Source organism: Sprattus sprattus (assembly GCF_963457725.1).
Source record: "Sprattus sprattus genome assembly, chromosome: 13".
Lineage (NCBI taxonomy): Eukaryota > Metazoa > Chordata > Actinopteri > Clupeiformes > Clupeidae > Sprattus > Sprattus sprattus.
In genome coordinates, this window is record NC_137911.1 from 28,243,990 (window position 1) to 28,266,489 (window position 22,500).

General features: G+C 47.8%; 1 protein-coding gene across 1 annotated transcript in view; it reads left to right on the forward strand.

Annotated features, from left to right (window-relative positions):
• The window catches only part of kiaa1109 (KIAA1109), a 61,660-nt gene that overhangs the window by 27,499 nt on the left and 11,661 nt on the right, over window positions 1-22,500 (forward strand). Inside the window, exons 44-69 of the mRNA XM_080849969.1 lie at window positions 1-59; window positions 333-512; window positions 1,052-1,663; window positions 2,164-2,368; window positions 3,140-3,385; window positions 3,763-3,856; window positions 4,400-4,450; window positions 6,328-6,534; window positions 7,696-7,931; window positions 8,942-9,189; window positions 9,624-9,729; window positions 9,923-10,020; window positions 10,383-10,568; window positions 10,924-11,092; window positions 12,003-12,214; window positions 12,714-12,912; window positions 14,649-14,708; window positions 14,875-15,101; window positions 16,904-17,034; window positions 17,450-17,573; window positions 18,342-18,457; window positions 18,829-18,916; window positions 19,393-19,452; window positions 20,647-20,891; window positions 21,502-21,705; window positions 21,989-22,166. The exon at window positions 1-59 is cut by the window's left edge and continues 126 nt beyond it. Of these exons, the coding sequence (XP_080706095.1) occupies window positions 1-59; window positions 333-512; window positions 1,052-1,663; window positions 2,164-2,368; window positions 3,140-3,385; window positions 3,763-3,856; window positions 4,400-4,450; window positions 6,328-6,534; window positions 7,696-7,931; window positions 8,942-9,189; window positions 9,624-9,729; window positions 9,923-10,020; window positions 10,383-10,568; window positions 10,924-11,092; window positions 12,003-12,214; window positions 12,714-12,912; window positions 14,649-14,708; window positions 14,875-15,101; window positions 16,904-17,034; window positions 17,450-17,573; window positions 18,342-18,457; window positions 18,829-18,916; window positions 19,393-19,452; window positions 20,647-20,891; window positions 21,502-21,705; window positions 21,989-22,166 (4,541 nt within the window). The remainder of the gene's footprint in view (window positions 60-332; window positions 513-1,051; window positions 1,664-2,163; window positions 2,369-3,139; window positions 3,386-3,762; window positions 3,857-4,399; window positions 4,451-6,327; window positions 6,535-7,695; window positions 7,932-8,941; window positions 9,190-9,623; window positions 9,730-9,922; window positions 10,021-10,382; window positions 10,569-10,923; window positions 11,093-12,002; window positions 12,215-12,713; window positions 12,913-14,648; window positions 14,709-14,874; window positions 15,102-16,903; window positions 17,035-17,449; window positions 17,574-18,341; window positions 18,458-18,828; window positions 18,917-19,392; window positions 19,453-20,646; window positions 20,892-21,501; window positions 21,706-21,988; window positions 22,167-22,500) is intronic.

Consider the following 22,500-nt stretch of genomic DNA (forward strand, 5'->3'; position numbering starts at 1 on the left):
TGCTGGAGGCGGACGAGATCAACCAATGTCCCGCTGCTGTACAGCTCGCTGATGCTCAGGTACACACTCACACACACACATACACACACAAATACTCTTACTCATTTTACATGCATTAAGACTCAGGCATACAGGCACCAATACACACCACAACAAAATGGAAACATTACAATTCAAATCACACCAAAATGGAATATGTACGTGTATAATTAGCATATACTACAACTTTGTGTGCGTGTGTGTGTGTGTGTGTGTGTGTGTGTGCGCGTGTGTGTGCGTGTGTGCGTGTGTGTTTGTGTGTCTCTGTGTGTGTATGCGTGCCATGTGTGTAGGTTGTGTTTAAGCCACTACTAAGCCACACAGGCATCCAGCCGCAGGACGCTCCTCCCTTCAGCTATAAGATGTATTTCGGGGAGCACCTGTCCTTCAGCGGGACCCTGGAGTGCCTGAGGGCTGACATAGTGGACTCAGACACCAGCAAGGACCGCAAGAACAAACGTGCCCGCCGGTCAGTGTCTTTGGGGCTACTAACTACTTACTAACCGAGAGTGAGGGCATGCAGGGAAATATCAGACTGAGGCTGTAACGTATCAACTGAGCGATAGCTTCATGTCTATTAATATCGCTTATTATTAAGGATGTAATGTTTAGTGTTTGGTACATGGTATTGCTCATTTTTAAGATGACGTCACTGGAGGGCAATAACAATACTTATCAGACCAGCAGACCGGTCAATACGCGGCTGGCATGACTACCCATTAGCCAATCAGAATGCTCGTACTGTCGTTGCCATATAATAATTTGTGTTATTACCCTATACAGAACATTGCAGAGCAAACAAAACCAGATGAACTGTAACTGATGATGGGAAATATTAAGATGAAGATATATTAGGCTGTATATATTAGATTACCGTTAAGATACATGTATTTCACATTGTGGTTTGTTTAGTGACGTGTGTTTGTATTTGTGTTCATAGGCAGGGCCTGTATATGTGTTATGTATGTAGTTTGTTTATTTACCGTGTGTTTGTATTTGCGTTCGTAGGCAGGGCCTGGTGAACCTGCCGCCCCTGGAGTTCAAGCCGGCGCTGATGATCGAGACGTTCAGCCTGAACGCGGTGATCCTGGAGAAGTGCATGTCGGCGCCCCCCAACGGCCTCACGTCCTTCCACGAGCTGAGCCGCCGGCCGCACGCCAGCGTCCACTGCCACTTCACGCTGGCGTGCCAGGCCATCCGCCAGCACGTGGACATGGCGCTGGTCCGCCTGGTGCACCAGTTCAGCACCATGATCGACCAGATCAAGGCCACGCAGACGGACATCAAGCTCAACCGCTACACCGTCGGCTCGGCCTCGCCCACCCCGACCTTCAAGCCCCGCCCCTACCGGCAGTTCCGCTCGTCGGACTTCAGCCGCAGCAGCCGCGGGAGTCTCAACGGCACCATCCAGCGGCACCCGGGCCAGAAGACCAAGCGCTCGGGCACCACCACCACCTCCGGGACGGCCGTGGGCATCGGCATGCCCATGGTCGGGGTTGGCATCGGGTTCTCCGGGGGAGGGGTGAGCTCCAGCTCGGGCATCTCGGGGCTGGACACGCTGCCGAGGAGGGAGCCCCGGAGCGGGCGGAACACGCTGGGCCGCTCAGAGCGCCGCACGTCCAAGGTTTACATTTACATTTACATTTACATTAAGCAGACGCTTTTATCCAATAAATGGTTAAACATTGATTAGGAGCTTCTTACTGTCATATAGTGGACTATGAATGCCTATAGCCTATCAATAGGTTAATCAATTACTAACAACTAAACTAACTTTTTTGTCTGCCAACTGGGATGGCTGGATTCTTGGGCATCTAATTCAATGCAGTTTTTGGTTAAAATCACAATACGCAGCTGAATCAATTTCCCCCTAGCCCTTGCAGCTATAGAGACCGATAGAAACCTAGACATTTACATTTAGCAGACGCTTTTATCCAAAGCGACTTACAAGATGTATACACATTTTACATTCTACACTGATGGCACACTGCACATCAGTAGCAATTAGGGGTTCAGTGTCTTGCTCAAGGACACTGCAACAGGGAATCGAACTAGCAACCTTCCTCAACCTTCAACTGATCACTAAACGACTTCTCTACCTCCTGTGCCACTGTCGCCCCCCAGGTGTCGCGGAAGGGTTCGCGCGACGTGGCGGACCACATCACCAGCACCACCCAGATGGACGACTCGGACTCCATCACGGTGTCGGAGCAGAGCGAGCCGTCCGCCGAGTGCTGGCAGAACATGTACAAGCTGCTCAACTTCTACTCGCTCATCTCAGACCCCACCGGCATACTGGACAAGGAGTCGCCAGAGAACGGCCTATCAGGTGAGAGCATTTGCTCTAACTGACCAATGAGATGAGGGAACGGCCTATCAGGTGAGAGCTTTGCTCTTTCTGACCAATGAGATGAGGGTATAAATGCAGTCGCCAGAGAACGGCCTATCAGGTGAGAGCATTGCTCTAACTGACCAATGAGATGAGGGAACGGCCTATCAGGTGGGAGCATTGCTCAAACTGACCAATGAGATGAGTGTATAAATGCAGTCGCAGATAGATAGATAGATAGATAGATAACCTTTTATTAATCCTGTGAGGGAAATTCAATTGTCAAAGCAGCAAGGTATTAGGAATAGGATTCAAGTATATACATAAACATAATCATCTCAGACCCCACCGGCATACTGGACAAGGAGTCGCCGGAGAACGGCCTATCAGGTGAGAGCATTGCTCTTTCTGACCAATGAGATGAGGGTATAAATGCAGTCGTAGATGTCAATCACCTTGTCAAATATGATCAGTGAACCATAAATATTCCTCCAGTATAAGCTGGTAATGCTCACAAGCAACACTTAATCAACACTTTAGGCATCCAATCAGGTGTGAGCACTTTCTTGTTAGAAAAAGCCATTAGGGGCTTACTTAAAAGTGGGTAGTTGGTAATGATATAGAATAATCAGCAGGTATTCATGATATTGCAAAGTTTGTAAATGTGTGTCTAGTTTCTTCTGAGTGTGTGTGTGTGTGTGTGTGTGTGTGTGTGTGTGTGTGTGTGTCTCTGAGTCTTTCCTGATGTATTTTCTCCTTCCTGTAATGTAGATGGTGGGCGGAGCCCCACAGATCCTCCATGCCGATTGGTGATCGAGTCGGAGGGCGAGACTCCACCCAGTAGGCCGAGCCGCAGGCGGAGCCTAGGGGGGAGCGAGCCACACCATGTGACCCTGATCGTGTTTGGCGTCGGCATGGTGAACCGCACCCACCTGGAGGCAGACATTGGTGGACTGACCATGGAGGCGGAGCTTAAGAAGATCCATGGCAGCTTCACTCTCAAGGAGAAGATGAAAGGTGCTCAAGACACACACACACACACACACTCACACTCACACACACACACACACAGATACTCTATATGTTGGTACATACAGTAGAGAAAGCCAATACAGTTTCACCATGTCAAGGTCAGGTATTTAGCAGATGCTTTTATCCAAAGTGACTTAGGCTTCCAGAGCTTTACAGCAGTCAGGATTCGCCCCAGTGTGGGACAGTCATGGACACAAACCCCCTGGATATCTCCCAGTAATACATGACACTCACACTCACTCTCACACACACACACACACACACACACACTCACACACACACACACACACACACACACACACACAAACCCCCTGGATATCTCCCAGTAGTACATGATGGGGTATGTGACTTCCTGTTTGCAGATATCCTCCACCAGAAGATGACGGAGACGTGTGTGTCGTCTCACATCGGAGGCGTGAACATCGTCCTGCTGGAGGGCATCACCCCAGACATCCAGTGAGTACCCCTCAATGCCTCCAGAACTCCCAACAATGGCCTCACATGTTAGAATGAGGGGATGTAGAAGTCAGGAATTGACTGTATGCCATGCAAACACAGTTTCAGTATTTTGTCTGACCGGGTTTGTGCATGTTCCTATTTCCTTTTTTTTAATTCCTTGATTTTTCTGTATACTTTGTGCATGTTGCCCTGTTTGTATAATCCCATCTTTCCCTCTCTCTTCAGCAGTTGAGTTTGGTTTTGAATTTTCATGGGAACTTTTTCAACTCTTGACTCAACAGATTTTCTTGTATGGAAACTAATAATTTATTTCCTCTTTTCTCTCTCTCCTCATTTCTCTCTTTTTCTACTTTTTCTACTTCCTCTTTTCTACTTTTTTCAATTTTCTTCTTCTTCACATTTCTTTTTGTCTCGTCCTCTATTCCTCTGCTACCTTCTTTCATTCTATCTCTCTATCTCTATCTCTATCTCTATCTCTATCTCACTCTCTCTCTCTGTCTCTCTCTCTCTCTCTCTCTCTCTCTCTTTCTGGCGGGGTAGACTGGAGGACTTCCCCACCTCTCCTACCAGCACAGCCAAGCAGGAGTTTTTGTATGTGGTTCACTTTTCTCTCTCTGTCTCTCTCTCCTCCCAAGTCTCCATGAGTTCTTCACTTCCCCTCGTGTCGTGACCATATCCTCTTCCATGGTCACTTCCTGGTCTTCTGCTTCATGCTGTCTGCCAGTGCCAGCTCTTCACAGCTTCAAGTGTCTCACAAATAGCTTTTCTTTTCAGCCATCTTCATTTATCTGTGTACTCTCTCTCTCTTTCTTTCCCTCTCTCTCCCTCTCTCTCTCTCTCTCTCTCTCTCTCTCTCCCCCTTCTCTCTCTCCCTCTCTCTTCATCTCCCACTCTCGTCCTCTCTCCCTCTCTTTCCCTCTCTCTCTCCCTCTCTCTTTCTCCCTCTCTCTCCCTTTCTTTCTTTCTCTCACCCCCTTTCTCTCTCTCCCCCTCTCTCGCTCTCTCTCTCTCTTCCTCTCCCCCCTCCCTCTCTCTCACTCTCCCTCTCTATATCTCTCTTTTTCATCCCCCTCTCTCTCTTTCCCTCTCCTCTTTCTTCCTCTCCCTCTCTCCCCCTCCCTCTTTCTATCTCTCTCCCCCTCCCTCTCACTCTCTTTCTCTTCCTCTCTCTCTTCCTCCCGCCCTCTCTCTCTCTCTATCTCTCTCCTTCTCTCTCTCTCCTTCTCTCTCTCTACCTCTCTCTCTCTCTTTCCCCCTCTCTCTCTCTCTCATTGCAGCACCTCTACCGCATCACTCACCTCGTGACCCATTTGAGTCCGTCTCTGAATTCTTCTTGTCTCTGTGTAATGTTCATAATGTCTCCCAATGTCACCACACACAGTCTACATGTGCCCCAGTCATCTGTCAGGAGCCTGTGTTTACCTGCAGTCATACTGCGTCTCACTCTGTGTCCCTCATGACGGCTTATAATAGCTCTATTGTAGTATGAATGTTTTTGTTTGTCTGTGTGTTTGTTTGTAGTGTGTGTGTGTGTGTGTGTGTGTGTGTGTGTGTGTGTGTGTGTGTGTGTGTGTGTGTGTGTGTGTGTGTGTGTGTGTGTGTGTGTGTGTGTGTGTGTGTGTGTGTGTGTGTCTCTATGTGTGCATGTGTGTATGTCTGTATGTGTGCATAGTTGTATGTGTGTGTGGTTGCATGCATGAACAAGACTTTTGTTGTTGTTGTTGTTGTTGTTGTTGTGTGTATTTGTGTGTGTGTGTGTGTGTGTGTGTTGTCCCCCGTCGTCTGTCTTGTCCCTGACCTGAGAGCAGTAGTGCCATCACACATCATACACCTGATGTACAGCTCCATGTTTAGTTCTGTCCTGTCCTGGATGATGGAACCCACAGACATCCCTCCGCTCTGCATGCAGTCCCTGTGGCCCCCTAGTGGACACCTGCATCATGGCCACCTGGCCTTCCCCTCCCCTCAGAAGCGTTGAAGCATTTTGTAGGAGGCTCGCTTACAGGACTCTATTAACATTAATAGCATCGCTCACATTAGTAGCATCCTGCCTTGCCCTGGAATGTCATTCATTGTTAAGGATGGCAAAGGCAACCCTGTCTGCAATGCATGTCTCATAACATCTGTTTATGTATTTGTCTGTGTGTGTGTGTGTGTGTGTGTGTGTGTGTGTGTGTGTGTGTGTGTGTGTGTGTGTGTGTGTGTGTGTGTGTGTGTGTGTGTGTGTGTGTGTGTGTGTGTGTGTGTGTGTGTGTGTGTGTGTGTGTGTGTGTGTGTGTGTGTGTGTGTGTGTGTGTGTGTGTGTGTGTGTGTGTGTGTGCGCGCGCGCTACTCAAATCATTCAGCAAGTGGTTATCATGTGTGTGTGTGTGTGTGTGCGTGTGTGCGTGTGTGTGTGTGTGTGTGATATGTGTTTGTGATATGTGTGTGTGTATCATCGTTGACTTGAGTGTGTGTGCTTGTTCCAGGACGGTGGTGAAGTGTAACATTGCCAAGTCCCAGGCCCTGTACAGCGCCCAGCGGGGCCTGAAGACCAACAACGCGGCCGTGTGCAAGGTGGGCGCCATCCTCATCAACATCCCCCAGCACCCCGCCACGCTGCACAGCATGATGGTCCGCATCTCCCACCAGCTCTCCAAGCAGATCTCTGACCTCATCCGACAACCCTCCAGCACGTGAGTCTACCAGACAACACACACACACACACACACACACACCTGACACACACACACACACCTGACACACACACACACACACACCTGACACACACACACACACACACACACACTCTCCGATCTCATCCTCCAACCCTCCGGCACGTGAGTCTACCAGACAACACCATCACAGGCATAGACATGTTCTATGTTCTAACACACACACACAGACACACACACAGACAGACACACAGACAGACACACAGACAGACACACAGACAGACACACAGACAGACACACAGACAGACACACAGACAGACACACAGACACACACAATCTCCGATCTCATCCACCAACCCCCCAGCACTGAAGTCTACCAGACAACACCGTCACAGGCATAGACATGTTGTATTTACTAATACACGCACTCATACACACACGCTTACACACATAAACACATACACACATACACACACACACACACACACACACACACACACACATGCACACACTCTATCCTATTCCCACTATCATGGTCATAACCATGCATGTAATAACCCTCCCACACACACTCTCTCTGCCTTCATCTTCCCCACTCATCCCTCACACACAGAAGGTCTGTGAAATATCATGGCGACCTCCCGTCAGTGAAGACTGACTGTGTGTGTGTGTGTGTGTGTGTGTGTGTGTGTGTGTGTGTGTGTGTGTGTGTGTGTGTGTGTGTGTGTGTGTGTGTGTGTGTGTGTGTGTGTGTGTGTGTGTGTGTGTGTGTGTGTGTGTGTGTGTGTGTGTGTGTGTGTGCGTGCGCGCATATGTGCGAGGCTTTCATGTTTTTGTCTGTCAGCATCAGAGTCCAATAATGATGACAGAGAGTAGTGCCAGGCAGACTGCAAATGTGTGTGTGTGTGTGTGTGTGTGTGTGTGATGTGTGAGAGTGATGAAGACCCCAGCGTTCCCTCCTCATCTGTATTCAGACTCAATGCTGCATGCTGATTTCTCAAATAGAAACCCTAGTCCCCTCTGTGCCTTGCTAATGAAAAGGCTTAATAACGACACTCACAACATGGTCTCTCATGGTTACACAGAAACTTGGTTGCTGTTGACATCTCAGTTGAAAAGTTGATTGACATCTGATTTGTCCCTATGGGCTTCTTCCCCATGTTTGTTTCGCTCGCTCTACAGCCCGCCTCCGAACCGAGATGACACGCCCACCCCCCAGCCCTCGGACAGGACCTCGAGTGTCAATCAAACGCCCGTGGAGGCCAACGAGTTCCCCCAGCTGCCCGAGGGGCTGGAGAAGAAGCCCATCGTGCTGAAGTTCAGCGCCATGCTGGATGGCATCACCATAGGAGCCGCGCTGCTGCCCTCGCTGAAGGCCGAGTACAAGATGGGACGCATGAAGAGCCACGGCATGACCGGTGAGACACGCAGACGCGTAGACGCAGGCGCAGACACGCAGACGCAGGCGCAGACACGCAGACACGCAGCCGCAGACACGCAGACACGCAGGCGCAGACACGCAGACACGCAGCCGCAGACACGCAGACACGCAGCCGCAGACACGCAGGCGCAGACACACAGACGCAGACACGCAGACGCAGACACACAGGCGCAGACACGCAGACGCAGACACACAGACGCAGACACGCAGACGCAGACACACAGACGCAGACACGCAGACACGCAGACGCAGACACGCAGACGCAGACACGCAGACGCAGACGCAGACACGCAGACGCAGGCGCAGACACGCAGCCGCAGACACGCAGACACGCAGGCGCAGACACGCAGACGCAGACACACAGACGCAGACACGCAGACGCAGACACACAGGCGCAGACACGCAGACGCAGACACACAGACGCAGACACAGACGCAGACCCACAGACACGTAGATGCGCAGACGCGCAGACACATACGCAGACACAGGACGTTTTTTTCCCCAGATGAAAAGCTGAGTTATTGCTGATTTTGTTGTTGTTATTGTGGTGACTCGGATTCTGTTAAGATAGATAAATGGACAGTATATTATCAGTAGAGACAGTAATGAATGGCAGTGTGCAGTTGTAGAACAAATAATGCACACATATTGATATCACAGACCACGTACCTACACATACCCTCACTCCTCAACACACACACAGAAACGCACACATATCTCGTAATCTCATGTTCCCTACACGTCTAAGCAAATAAGCAAAGTGTTCCTTGTGTGCTTATCAATTTATAATTATTATAAATTATTTTATTTTATTATTATATATTATATTAATTTAATGTATCCTAAACTGTACTACTGTATATTTTCAGTTTAAGTACAGTGAGAGCAACTAAACCCAGAACAAATTCCTTGTATATGAAAATGTACTTACTTGGCCAATAAACATGATTCTGATTCTGACTCTGATCGCTGTGCTTCCTCTTCCAGGGGCCCAGACGCGGTTCACGTTCGAGCTGCCCAACCACAAGCTGTGCTTCCAGTCCAAGGTGCCGCCGGTGGACGTGTCGGCCTTGCCACCCTCTGCCAGCCTCACCCTGCCGCCCGTCACCATGTCGGGCGAGTACATCATCCAGGAGCACGAGGGCCACACCGCCGACAACAGCTGGGCCCCCGAGGAGATGCCCACCAAACACGGCAACTACCTGCAGGGCAACTACCTGCGCTGCGTCGCAGAGGTGAGGAAGTGTGTGTGTGTGTCTGTGTGTGTGTCTGTGTGTGTGTCTGTGTGTGTGTGTGTGTGTGTGTGTGTGTGTGTGTGTGTGTGTGTGAGATTTGGACTGTCTCATATCTGATCTCCATGTCTCTGGACAGAGAGAGTGTGAGTGTGTGTATGTGTGTGTGTGTGTGTGTGTGTGTGTGTGTGAGTGTGTGTGTCTCTGTGTGTGTGTGTGTGTCTGTGTGTGTGTGTGTGTGTGTCTCTGTGTGTGTGTGTGTGTGTGTCTCTGTGTGTGTGTGTGTGTGTGTGTGTGTGTGTGTGTGTGTGTGTGTGTCTCATATCTGATCTCCATGTCTCTGGACAGAGAGAGTTTGTGTGTGTGTGTGTGTGTGTGTGTGTGTTTGTGTTTGTGTTTGTGTGTGTCTCATATCTGATCTCCATGTCTCTGGACAGATTGGCTCCTTTGAGCACAACCTGACCACGGACCTGCTGAACCACCTGGTCTTCCTGCAGAGGGTCTTCATGAAGGAGGTCAACGAGGTCATCCAGAAAGTCTCAGGTCAGTCAGTTGCCGTGACAACAATCACAGCAGGAAGTGCCTTGAAGTGGACGTGGAGATCTTTAAGCATATTTCACTTTTGTCTGTAGTCATTTGTCTTACCACTGAACGTTAAACAATGGTCTATCATAGCATATGGTTTGTTTTGTCGGAGTAAGTTTGAGTGTGTGTTTGTGTTTGTGTTTGTAAACAGGCGGGGAGCAGCCAATCCCGCTGTGGAATGAACATGATATGTCCACTGATGGAGATAAGCCCAAAATCTTGCTGTACTCCGTCAACCTGATGTTCAAGGTATGTGTGTCTCTGTGTATACAGTACCAGTCAAGTTTGGACACACCTTCTTGTTCTTTGAGAAGTTTTTTCTTTATTTTTATTATTTTCTACATGATAGATAACACTTTTTTTGTTTAGAACATCATTTCATATGTGTTCTTCCGTAGTCTAAATGTCTTCAGTATTAATCTACAATGTAGAAAATAATAAAAGTAAAGAAAACACTTCTCAAAAAAATTAAAGGTGTGTCCAAACTTTTGACTGGTACTGTATGTGTGTGTGTAAGTATTTGCATTTAATGGATTTGAAGTGTACATGTGGATAGTGTGTTTCTATTACGCCATACACCATATGCATTTGTGTGTGAATGTGTCTTACAGGGCATCCAGGTGACTGCAACCACACCCTCCATGCGTGCTGTGCGTTTCGAGACAGGTTTGATTGAGCTCGAGCTATCCAATCGGATTCAGTGCAAAGCCACACCCACAGGAAGTAGTTACCTAAAGCTGTTTGGGAAATGCCAGGTGGATCTGAACCTCGCTCTTGGACAGATCGTCAAACACCAGGTGAGCACACTTTTTCACATAAAGACACACACACAGACAGACACACACATACACACACACACATACACACACACACATACACACAGACACACACACACACACACACACACCTACACACCTTCAAAAATAGAACCTTCATTACAATCTTGTGGTGCTTAAAAATAAAGTCAAAAAGAGCAAGCACACACACACACACACACACACACACACACACACACACACACACACACAAACACAAACACACACACACCTTTTAATGAGCCAAGCCACCTGCACAGATACCAAGACACCACAAACTGCTTAATAAAGCAAAGCAATGCAAGGCAACACATGGACTCTGTTGTCCTCTGAACAGGTGTATGAAGAGGCGGGGTCAGACTTCCACCAGGTGGCATATTTCCGCACCCGGATTGGTTTGCGGAATGCCCTGCAGGAGGAGATCAGTGGCTGCTCAGACAAAGAGGCCGTGCTCATCACACTAAACCGACCAATCATCTTTGCCCAACCTGTGGCTTTCGACAGAGGTATGTCCCGATAAAGAGTGTGTGTATACAGCACCAGTCAAAAGTTTGGACACACCTTCTCATTTTTTGAGAAGTTTTTTCTTTACTTTTATTATTTTCTACATGGTAGATAACACTTTTTGTGTTTAGTACATCATTCCATATGTGCTCTTTTGTAGTATAAATGTCTTCAGTATTAATCTACAATGTAGAAAATAATAAAAATAAAGAACAAAATGAAAGGTGTCCAAACTTTTGGCTGGTACTGTATGTAGCAACACTGCACTGGAAATCTTCAGGGCACCACACTAGAGAGGTGCCTGGGTTTCTGTTTAAATGTCATGGCATTTGAGGGTGTGTGTGCACATTAGTGAGTGTGTGTGTGTGTGTGTGTGTTGTAGCGGTGCTGTTCTGGCTGAACTACAAGGCGGCGTATGATAACTGGAAGTGTGTGTGTGTGTGTGTGTGTGTGTGCTGTAGCGGTGCTGTTCTGGCTGAACTACAAGGCGGCGTATGATAACTGGAAGTGTGTGTGTGTGTGTGTGTGTGTGTGTGTGTGTGTTGTAGCGGTGCTGTTCTGGCTGAACTACAAGGCGGCGTATGATAACTGGAAGTGTGTGTGTGTGTGTGTGTGTGTGTGTGTGTGTGTGTTGTAGTGGTGCTGTTCTGGCTGAACTACAAGGCGGCGTATGATAACTGGAAGTGTGTGTGTGTGTGTGTGTGTGTTGTAGCGGTGCTGTTCTGGCTGAACTACAAGGCGGCGTATGATAACTGGAAGTGTGTGTGTGTGTGTGTGTGTGTGTGTGTGTGTGTGTTGTAGCGGTGCTGTTCTGGCTGAACTACAAGGCGTCATATGATAACTGGAAGTGTGTGTGTGTGTGTGTGTGTGTGTGTGTGTGTGTGTGTGTGTGTGTGTGTGTGTGTGTTGTAGCGGTGCTGTTCTGGCTGAACTACAAGGCGGCGTATGATAACTGGAAGTCTGAGAGCATGAAGCTTCACTCTGACATCCATGTGGCCACTAAAGAGGTGGTGGACAAACTGCCAGCCATCCAGCAGAGCAGCGCCCAGGCCTTCAGCACCCTCTTCCTGCAGCTCACCGTCAACGACCTGGGCATCTGCCTACCCATCACGGGCTCCACGCCGGTAACACACTCACACATACACACACACACACACTTCACACACACTTCACACACACACACACACACACACACACACACTTCACACTTCACACTTCACACACACACGCACACTTCACACACACACACACACACACACACACACACACACACACACACACACACACACACACACACACAGTAGATGTGTACATCATACAGTCTCACATACACACACACACACACACACACACACACACACACACACACACACACACACACACACACACACAAGATGTGTACATCATACAGTCTCACACACACACACACACACACAGGAGATGTGTACATCAAACAGACGCACACACACACACACACACACAATGACTGTGTAAACTGTCACAGTCTCAAACACACACACACACACACACACACACACACAGTCACACACAATGCATGTGTAAACCGAACAGTCACAGCCTCACACACATGCTCTGCTAACTTTGCCCTGTGTGTGTCTCTAGGCCAATCACAGCATAGACTTTGACACGGGCTCCGCCCTGGTGTTGACCATCGAGAGCACGCTGATCACCGCCTGCTCCTCCGAGTCTCTCGTGAGCAAAGGCCACTTCAAGAACTTCTGCATCCGATTCGCTGAGGGGTTTGAGACCTCTTGGGACGACTGGAAACCAGAACTGCGGGTCGACATGGTGATGAATGCCTGTGAGTGACACACACACTCTCTCACACACACACACACACACTCTCTCTCACACACTCTCTCGTTCTCTCTATCTCTCTCTCTCTCACACACACTCTCTCTCTCTCACTCACTCTCTCACACACACACTCTCTCTCTCTCACTCACTCTCTCACACACACACACACACACTCTCTCTCACACACACACTCTCACACACACACACACACACACTTTCTCTCTCTCTCTCACACACACTCTCTATCACACACTCTCTCACACACAAAAACACACTCTCTCTATCACACACTCTCTCTATCACACACACACTCTCTCTCTCACACACACACACTCTCTCTCACACAGTCTCTAACACACTCTCTCTATCTATCACACACTCTCTCTCTATCACACACACACTCTCTCTCTCTCTCACACACACTCTCTCTCACACACTCTCTCTCTCTCTATAACTCTCTCTCTATAACTCTCTCTCTATCTCTCTCACACACTCTCTCTCACTCTCTCTCACACACTCTCTCTTTTTCCACACACTCTCTCTAGCTCTCTCTCTCTCACACTTTCTCTCTCACACTCTCACACTTTCTCTCTCTCTCTCTCTCTCTCTCTCTCGCAAACACAGTGGCCAACCTTTTAACACTCGTATTTGTGAGCGGAGCATAACGAGCAGGTGTTCCCGTCTGCGTGGCTGTTTCAGCCCTGCTACGAAAGAGGTTGGAATGGTTGACTGATGGAGGGGAGAAGAGAGGGAGAAAAGAGAGGGAGAGGGGGAGAAGAGAGGGAGAGAAGAGAGGGAGAGAGAGAGATGTCTTCATGTCTTAAAGAATATAGCTTTGAGGGGAAAACGATTCTTTCAGACATACCCACTGAGGCTTTTGGCCCGGCCTATTAAAAATATAGCGTCTGGCGGCACTATGGACAGCTCTATCTCCTCCGCCCTCTCTGTGGAGCCAGACGAGCAGACAGACAGATGAGGTTGAAATGACCCCAGCCTGCTTACTGAGATGATGGAGCTCTCCGTGGTGCTGACAGCCTCCAGCTGGACAGATGAGGTCAGTGGGCACGATCAATATCCCTCCTTCCGTGTCCTCGTCCAACCTCTTGCCAACTCGCAACGATTTTTTAACAAAACTGCCGACTGATGAAACATTTAGGAGACTGGCCAGGTTGCTTGGAAGTAAAACGGTCGAGTGTTAATTATCATCACATCACATTAAAGGTGGAGTCAGCAAGTGGCTAGACAGGGCTGTCATAATATTCATCATATTCCATTAAAGGTGGAGTCAGCAAGTGTCTAGACAGGGCTGTCATAATATTCATCATATCCCATTAAAGGTGGAGTCAGCAATTGGCTAGACACTGCTGTCATAATATTCATCAAATGCACCGCCTCCCTTTGGTGTTTCGTCCTAGCATCCATTTTCTTTCGGTCCTGCTACCTTGGCTCAGAGGGCTTATGGACAGGGAGATCACTGACAGATCGAAAGCCTCGTTGATCTGATTGGTTAGATTGAAGAAAACCACATCGTCCGTTTCCATTGCCTGTTACAGAGTCTGAAGCAGTTCCAGCCATGGGAGTTTTTCTCAGCATATTTGTGTTCTAATAGTGCTTATGCCAGTCCACAGGTGTTGTGTTTTCTCTGACTGCAGGCACGACTACCACACCGTCTTAACAAAAGTGTTTGATTAAACATACAGCAAGCTTCCACGGTAACACTGTTGTGTGTCTCCGTTTTAGGTGTTGTTCCTGACGGCACATATGAGGTCTGCTCTAAGACTACAGGACAACCAGCTGCAGGTGTGTGTGTGTGTGTGTGTCTGTGTGTGTGTCTGTGTCTGTGTCTGTGTCTGTGTCTGTCTCTGTGTGTGCACAGTTTTTTTATATTTGGATTTGTGTGTATGTGTGTGTGTGTGTGTGTGTTTGTCTATGTGTTATGATTTGTTTACTCCTGTGTGCCCCACAGACAGCAGCAGTGCAGGGAAGTGGGTTCTGAACGTCCTGTGGAAGATGTGTGGTATCGACGTGCACATGGACCCCAACATTGGCAAGCGCCTGAACGCGCTGGGCATCACGCTCACCTCGCTGACCGGCGAGGAGGACCCGGACGACATCGCCGACCTCAACTCCGTGAACATGGCCGACCTGTCTGACGAGGACGAGAGCGATGGGGTGTCTCCCACCCCGCACATGGTGAGAGGGCCGACCGCCGTCATTCACCCTAAAACCCCTAAGCACTGAACTCTGACCTTTGACTTCTGAACTCTGACCTTTGACCCCAAGCAATGCCCCCCCCAGGATAAAAATGTAATAATAATAATAATTCATTTTATTTGTAGTGCACTGTATATTCAAACAGAATCTCAGAGTGCTACATAGTTCAAAACAGCTCATAACAAAAGCATAGTTTAAAGAATAATACGGTTTTTTTTTTAAAGTAGGAAACGCCTTTCTGAATAAAATGTTTTTTAGGCCAGTCTTAAAACAGTCTAGTGTCTGTGTTGCCCTTAAGTGGTCCGGGAGGCTTCATCATGGCTTCATCATGTGTCCCTGTATAAAGTGCACTGCCATTTAGGGTTACTAAATACATCCTTTAATTATCTATGCAATCTTTTACCACTTGCTCTTTAAGTGTAAGTTGATAAAGAGCCCCTTACTTTAAATCCCCAGCAATAATGTATTGGCCATAATAAGTTGCTTTAATTTCTGCAGTGACTTTTTTTATATATATATATAGTTATAGATATATAGATTAAAAAGTATAAAACATTTATAAAATATATGTTGTATAACCATATATTTTGTTCCAGCCACAACCTTCTGATGCTGCCTGAGCTTCAGGAGCTTCAGGTTTAAGGAGCTCTGTCCATGTGTCACATGTTCATGTTTGTCTAACAGCATGTCTGCAAGAGATAACAACAACAGTGTTTTTTTGTTGTCTTTAAATGTCTGTTTAAGTATGACAGTACTTACAATAAGCTGCATGTATGTGTGTTTGTTTCAGAAGTTTGAAGCATGCAGATGTCAATAATGTTGTTGTTGTCGGTCTGTGTGTCGTGTGTGTTTGTGTGTGTTTGTGTGTGTATTAAAACCACTAATATTTCATTCAGCGTGCTGAGGGCGGCCTCAGTCCGAGGGTGTCCTTCCGGAAGCGTCTGGTGGACAGCATTCTGGGTTTGAGCCCCACCCAGTCGCCCCGCGCTGCTTCGCCTGAATATTTTGTCATGACCCCGCCGCCCACGAGAGCGCGCACGGCTGAGAAGCTCAGGCCGCTCTCCTGGGGTTGTGTATGTAGAGCGTCCTCAAACCACCCCTTTTCCTCACCGCTTCTCAACCTAGAGCGTCCTCAAACCACCCCTTTTCCTCACCGCTTCTAAACTTCTCTCCTGGGGATGTGTTTGTAGAGCGTCCTGTGTGTGTGTGTGTGTGTGTGTATGTGTGTGGATGCAGTGGAGTGTGTGTGTGTGTGTGTGGATGCAGTGGAGTGTGTGTGTGTGTGTGGATGCAGTGGAGTGTGTGTGTGTGTGTGTGTGTGTGTGTGTGTGTGTATCCTCACCGCTTCTCAAACCACCCCTTATCCTCACCGCTTCTCAACCTCTCTCCTCAGGGCTGTATTTTCTGTTACCCTCTTTATCTTCTTCAAGTGCCCTGAAAGGTCATTCTTCCGAAGATTTTCATTTTCAGAAGCACGTTTTTCCTAAGTGCTCATATCACCTGCACGACTATATACGGACTATGACTGCTGTAGGTTTGGTGTGTGGGATGGCTTCGGCATGCTGTTCGGTACTTGTTTCTTTCGTATGGGTCAAGGTCGTCTGAAGAGCAAATTCTGCATAGCTCTCGAGACTTGTGAAAGATTTGAATCATCACCTCTTCACGCTTTATTTTAGGGTGGCACATCTTGATCTCCTGGGTTTTCAATCAACATGGTGACGAACGTTGGTGACCCTCTCTCTGCACGTGTCTAACTTCTGTGTAATGCTGATTCTCAACAGGAACCCATCGACCCAAGAAGGCAGATGGCCATGGGGAATCAGTTCGTTGACGCACGGGGCAGGAAGTTCACCAAGAGGCTGGTGGACATCAGGGAGCTCAATGAACAAGCCAAGGTCATCGATGACCTCAAGTAAGCTAGACATCCCCAACTTTCACACAACCTTTTACCCATACACAACTTTAACACCACCTTTCACCAGTTTCACCTCAATGTCCCCCTCTTGACCATAATGAGTTCAAGGCTAATTTCTTACACGCTGTCTGGGCTTCCGGCTGTGCAATGTAAGAGGGCGGTCACGCTTTGGGATAGCTCCCGTATATTCCATAATTTACGTGCACCACTTCGACGTTTACCCTATTTCACCGTATTCATTATTTAAAAAGTAAACTCGCCTACATTCTGATACGATTTAACTGGCTTACAATGTCGAGACCACGACAGGGAAAAGATCCTGCTGCAACTCAAGCATCAACGGCTAAGATGGCGGAGTTGCTAACTGTTACTAGCATGGTGCAGGAACTTACACGCTGTCTGTGTCTCAAAGGAAACTGGGGGCCAGTGAGGGCACCATAAACCAGGAGATCCAGAGGTACCAGCAGCTGGAGTCGGTTGCCGTGAACGACATCCGCCGTGATGTGCGCAAGAAGCTGCGTCGCTCCAGCATGAGGGTGGGTCACCTTCAAGTCCTACCCCACTACACCTTTAAGTCCTACCCAAATACACCATTAAGAGTTACCCCACTACACCTTTAAGTCTGACCCCACCACACTTTTAAGTCCTACCCAAATACACCTTTAAGTCCTACACCACCACACCTTAAAGTCCTTCCCCACCATACCTCTAAGTGTTACACCACTACACTAAGTACACTACTAAGTCCTACCCCACCATACCTTTAAGTCTTACACCACTACACCTTTAAGTCCTACCCCACCACTGCTTTATCACTGCATTAGCATTCGGTGTGTGTCACTCACTTGGCCTACACTGGTTTTAAAATGAGGTTTTACAATTTACAATGGAAATATACGCTTAAACTCCTAATTACTACACATCAAGTTGAATATCACTATACTAGTGTATGATATGTAGCGGGCCCACCATTCCTCAGCATCACATTCACTCTGCTAAAAATGATGTCCATATATAGGCTGACTTACACTAGTGCATTTTTTTAATGTTAAGTCTTCTAAAATGAGGGTGTCCATATTCAGGCTGACATACTCTTTAATGGAAGTCTGCTAAAATGACTTATATATTTGTGAGGGTGTCCATATATAGGATGACATACACTAGTGCCCTCTTTAATGTTTAGTCTGCTTAAATGACTTATATATTTGTGCGGGTGTCCATATATAGGCTGACATACACTAGTGCCCTCTTTAATGGAAGTCTGCTAAAATGACTTATATATTTGTGCGGGTTTCCATATTCAGGCTGCGTCCCTGAAGGATAAGTGGGGCCTGGGATACAAGCCCAGCTACAACAACAGATCCAAGAGCATCTCAGCAACAGGCAACCGACCTGCTTTAAAGAGGATGGAGAGACAGAGGTGAATATATACACACGCACACGCACACGCACACGCACACGCACACGCACACGCACACGCACACGCACACGCACACGCACACACACACACACACACACACACACACACACACACACACACACACACACACACACACACACACACACTACAGGCAAACATATAATACATTAATTGATTCATTTATTCAGTATATATACACTAACATAAACCAACACACACACACACACACACACACACACACACATACACACACACACAGAGGATGCACTTTATACTTAGCAACAATGCATAGGAAAAACAAAGGGTCATCACTGTAGGTCTTCTTTTAGCATACCGGATGGGTGTATGATATATATTACCTGTTGTTTCAGCTCTAGACTTGGAGAGATGGACGACTTGCCTGACATTCGAGTTGATGCAGCATCCCCTGGACCACGAGTGACATTTAATATTGACACGGTAGTGTGTGTGTGTGTGTGTGCGTGCATGTGCATGTGTGTATATGTGTGCGTGTGTGTGCATATGTGTGTGTGTAATGTATGCATTTCCGTGTGTGTCGTTTGTGTATTTCATATGTCCCTTGATTTCTATACTGTATGTTATTCATACATTTCATATAACACTGTGTGACCCACTTCACTTGCCGTACTCCTGTTTGGAAATGTGGTGCATTCTTTACTCCAGTTGTTATTGCACAGCGCTTTATTTTCTGTGTGTTTTGGTGGAGCTCTCAAAGAACATGTGTTTATATCTCCTCCACAACACACTTTTATGTGAACACTCACTCGCTCACCCACACCCACACACACACACACACACACACACACACACATGCGCTCACACACACACACACACACACACACACACGCACAAAAGTCACACTTTCTCACTTTCTGTTCGTTTGTGGATGAGCTGTGACTGTGTTTGTATTCAAGATGGAAGGTGTAGCTTTGGACACCCCACTCCCTTTGAGTCCAGCTGACTTAGTCTTCAAGGTACTTCACCAAAAACCCCCAAACACGATCGCACAAATGAAATCTGAACCGCTCACGCTGCCCCCCTCTGTCGCGCTTTGGGAAGCCGCCTGTCAAATTCATCCGCTGGATCCCTGCTCTTCTTGTCTGATACGACCGGAGCGGTCTCTTCATGTCTGATCCTCTGTGGATATAACGATCTCCTTCTCTGTATCTCGTCTGATACGACCGTAGAGGTCTTTTCGTCTCTGATCCTCTGTGGATATAACGATCTCCTTCTCTGTATACGACCGGAGCGGAGTCTTCGTCTCTGGTCCTCTGTCGATATAACGATCTCCTTCTCTGTATTTCGCTGGTCTCTCCCAGTGTTTCGCTTATTGACCTTTTATTATCTAAATTCTGATCGGGCAGTTGCACACACACACACTCACACACAGATATGCACACACACTTTTCCTAACAGGTGTTTCCTCTTTCCTGCACACACACACGCACAAACACACACACACACACACGCACGTGCGCGTGCACATTACACACTGGCAAAAGGGGTTGGTTTCGTTTTCCTCTGGAGGTCACAATGTCCATTTCCATACCTTCTTCATCTTCATCCTAACCTTCATGTCTTCATCTCCGCATCCTCTCTCTCGTGGTTTTCTCCATCCCTCTCTCCTCCGCTGGCTGGTAGGGGTATTGCATGACCTGCAGGGGATAAAGGGCTTAGGTTCTGATATTCATGAACTACCAGAAACCTAATCAGAAAGCTAGGTAACTAGGCATCCTCTGACTATTGGCCACTTAGTATCACTTAGTATAACTATCGGGCATCGCCTAGTTTATTAACCATTGCTGTTTTTTAATTGGGCTCTAAAATCCAGTCTGTCAACGCTAGCCTTTTACAATCTGACCTCACCCAACAGATAAAACAGACTGTACCAATCTAATCAGATTCCATTTCTACATCAGACATGACTTATCTATCACTTGTTTAACTGTAGCTAAACACCTTATAAGCCCAGGCCACAGCTGTACTCTATGAGGTGGCTGTCAGCCCTGAGGGGGTTAACCATTTAAGATTGACGGGCGTGATTTGGACGATGAAGGATGGATGGATGGGTAGAGGTGTAGTTAGAGAGGTAGATCAGGCAGTAGTGTAGATGGTAGATCTGTAGTGAGAGATGTCTGATTGCCTCTCGCTGTGGTTATTGTTATAAGTTCCCGGAGGAGACAGAGGTGGACCTGTTGTCCGCTGCCATCGACGACCCGCCTCATCATCAACCTTTCCCATCATGCTCAGTGTTCAGTGCTCCTGGCACGCCCGCGCCCGCCTTCTCACCCCGCCTTCCCTTCCAGCACGACGACGGTCGCCGCGACGACCTCTCCTCCTCTTCCTCGGAGGACTCTGAGAAGGAGGATGAGTATGTCCGCGAGAGGCAGATGAGCTACTACCCCCGACCAAGGTGACTGGAACACACCTTTACACACTAAAGTCTTATTGATTGGTTACTAGAACCTAATCAATCAGTTTGATATGGAACAGTGTTGTAGTCAGTGTGAGGGCTAGAGAAGGTATTACATTTACTTTTACATTTAGTTATCTAGCAGACACTTTTGTCCAAAGCGACGTACAAGGGAGAGAACAGTCAAGCTAAGTATTGACTAAGGCTAGTTCATAGCTTAAAAATGTTTATTTCAAAAAGAGAAGGTTTATGTTACCTTTTCCTTAATTTACTTATTGGGCCCCATATTTTTAAACGGTGAATGACAAGACACTTAGAAGCATTTTCGCTATTGGTCACATACAGTACCAGTCAAAAGTTTGGACACACCTTCTAATTTTTTGAGAAGTTTTTTCTTTACCTTTATCATCAACACTTTTTTTGTTTAGTACGTCATTCCATATGTGTTATTTCGTAGTTTAAATGTCTTCAGTATTAATCTACAATGTAGAAAATAATAAAAGTAAAGAAAACACTTCTCAAAAAAATGTAAGGTCTGTCCAAACTTTTGACAGGTACTGTACACCCACACTTCGCTAATGGTTTGTGTGTTTTGGCGTTGTCCAATCAGTACGTCCCACAGGAGGACGTCTGGCTTTGCAGCTCTGTTCGGGGCGGCCACGCCGTCCTCCACCCCCCAGCGCGGCATCACGGCCTCGGCCACCGAGCGGAACATCGACTTTGAGCTGGACGTGCGCGTGGAGATCGACAGCGGCAAGTGTGTGCTGCACCCCACCACCCAGCAGCCCGAGCACGACGAGATCGCCCTCCGAAGGTCAGCTTGGCTCGATCTAGTATCTGGATTGTAATGTTTAAGTGCTGCGACACTGTCCGATCTTTAACAGTGGAGTCTTTAACTGTGTGTGTGTGTCTGTGTGTCTCTGTCTGTGTCTGTGTCTGTGTCTGTGTCTGTGTGTCTGTGTGTCTGTGTGTCTGTGTCTGTGACTGTGTCTGTGTCTGTGTCTGTGTCTGTGTCTGTGTCTGTGTCTGTGTCTATGTCTGTGTCTGTGTGTCTGTGTGTCTGTGTGTCTGTGTCTGTGTGTGTGTGTGTCCCGCAGGAGTTGTGAGCGCAGCTCCCGCTCCCTGGACCAGGAGTCTCCCCCTAAGCGGCGTAAGCTGCACCCCAGCTTCACCTCCACCTCCCAGCTGCTCAACAAGCGCATGCCCTCCTCCCTGCAGAACAAGAGCTCTGACCTGGAGACCACCATCTTCTACATCCCTGGTGTAGACGTCAAGGTCTGAGTCACACACACACACACACACACACACACACACACACACACAGAGACACACACACACACACACACACACACCAGCTCCGACCTGGAGACCACCATCTTTTATATCCCTGGTGTAGATGTCAAGGTTGGAGTCACACACACACACACACACACACACACACGCACATACACACACACACACAGAGACACACACACACACACACACACACGCACACCAGCTCCGACCTGGAGACCACCATCTTTTACATCCCTGGAGTAGATGTCAAGGTTGGAGTCACACACACACACACACACACACACACACACACACGCACATACACACACAGAGA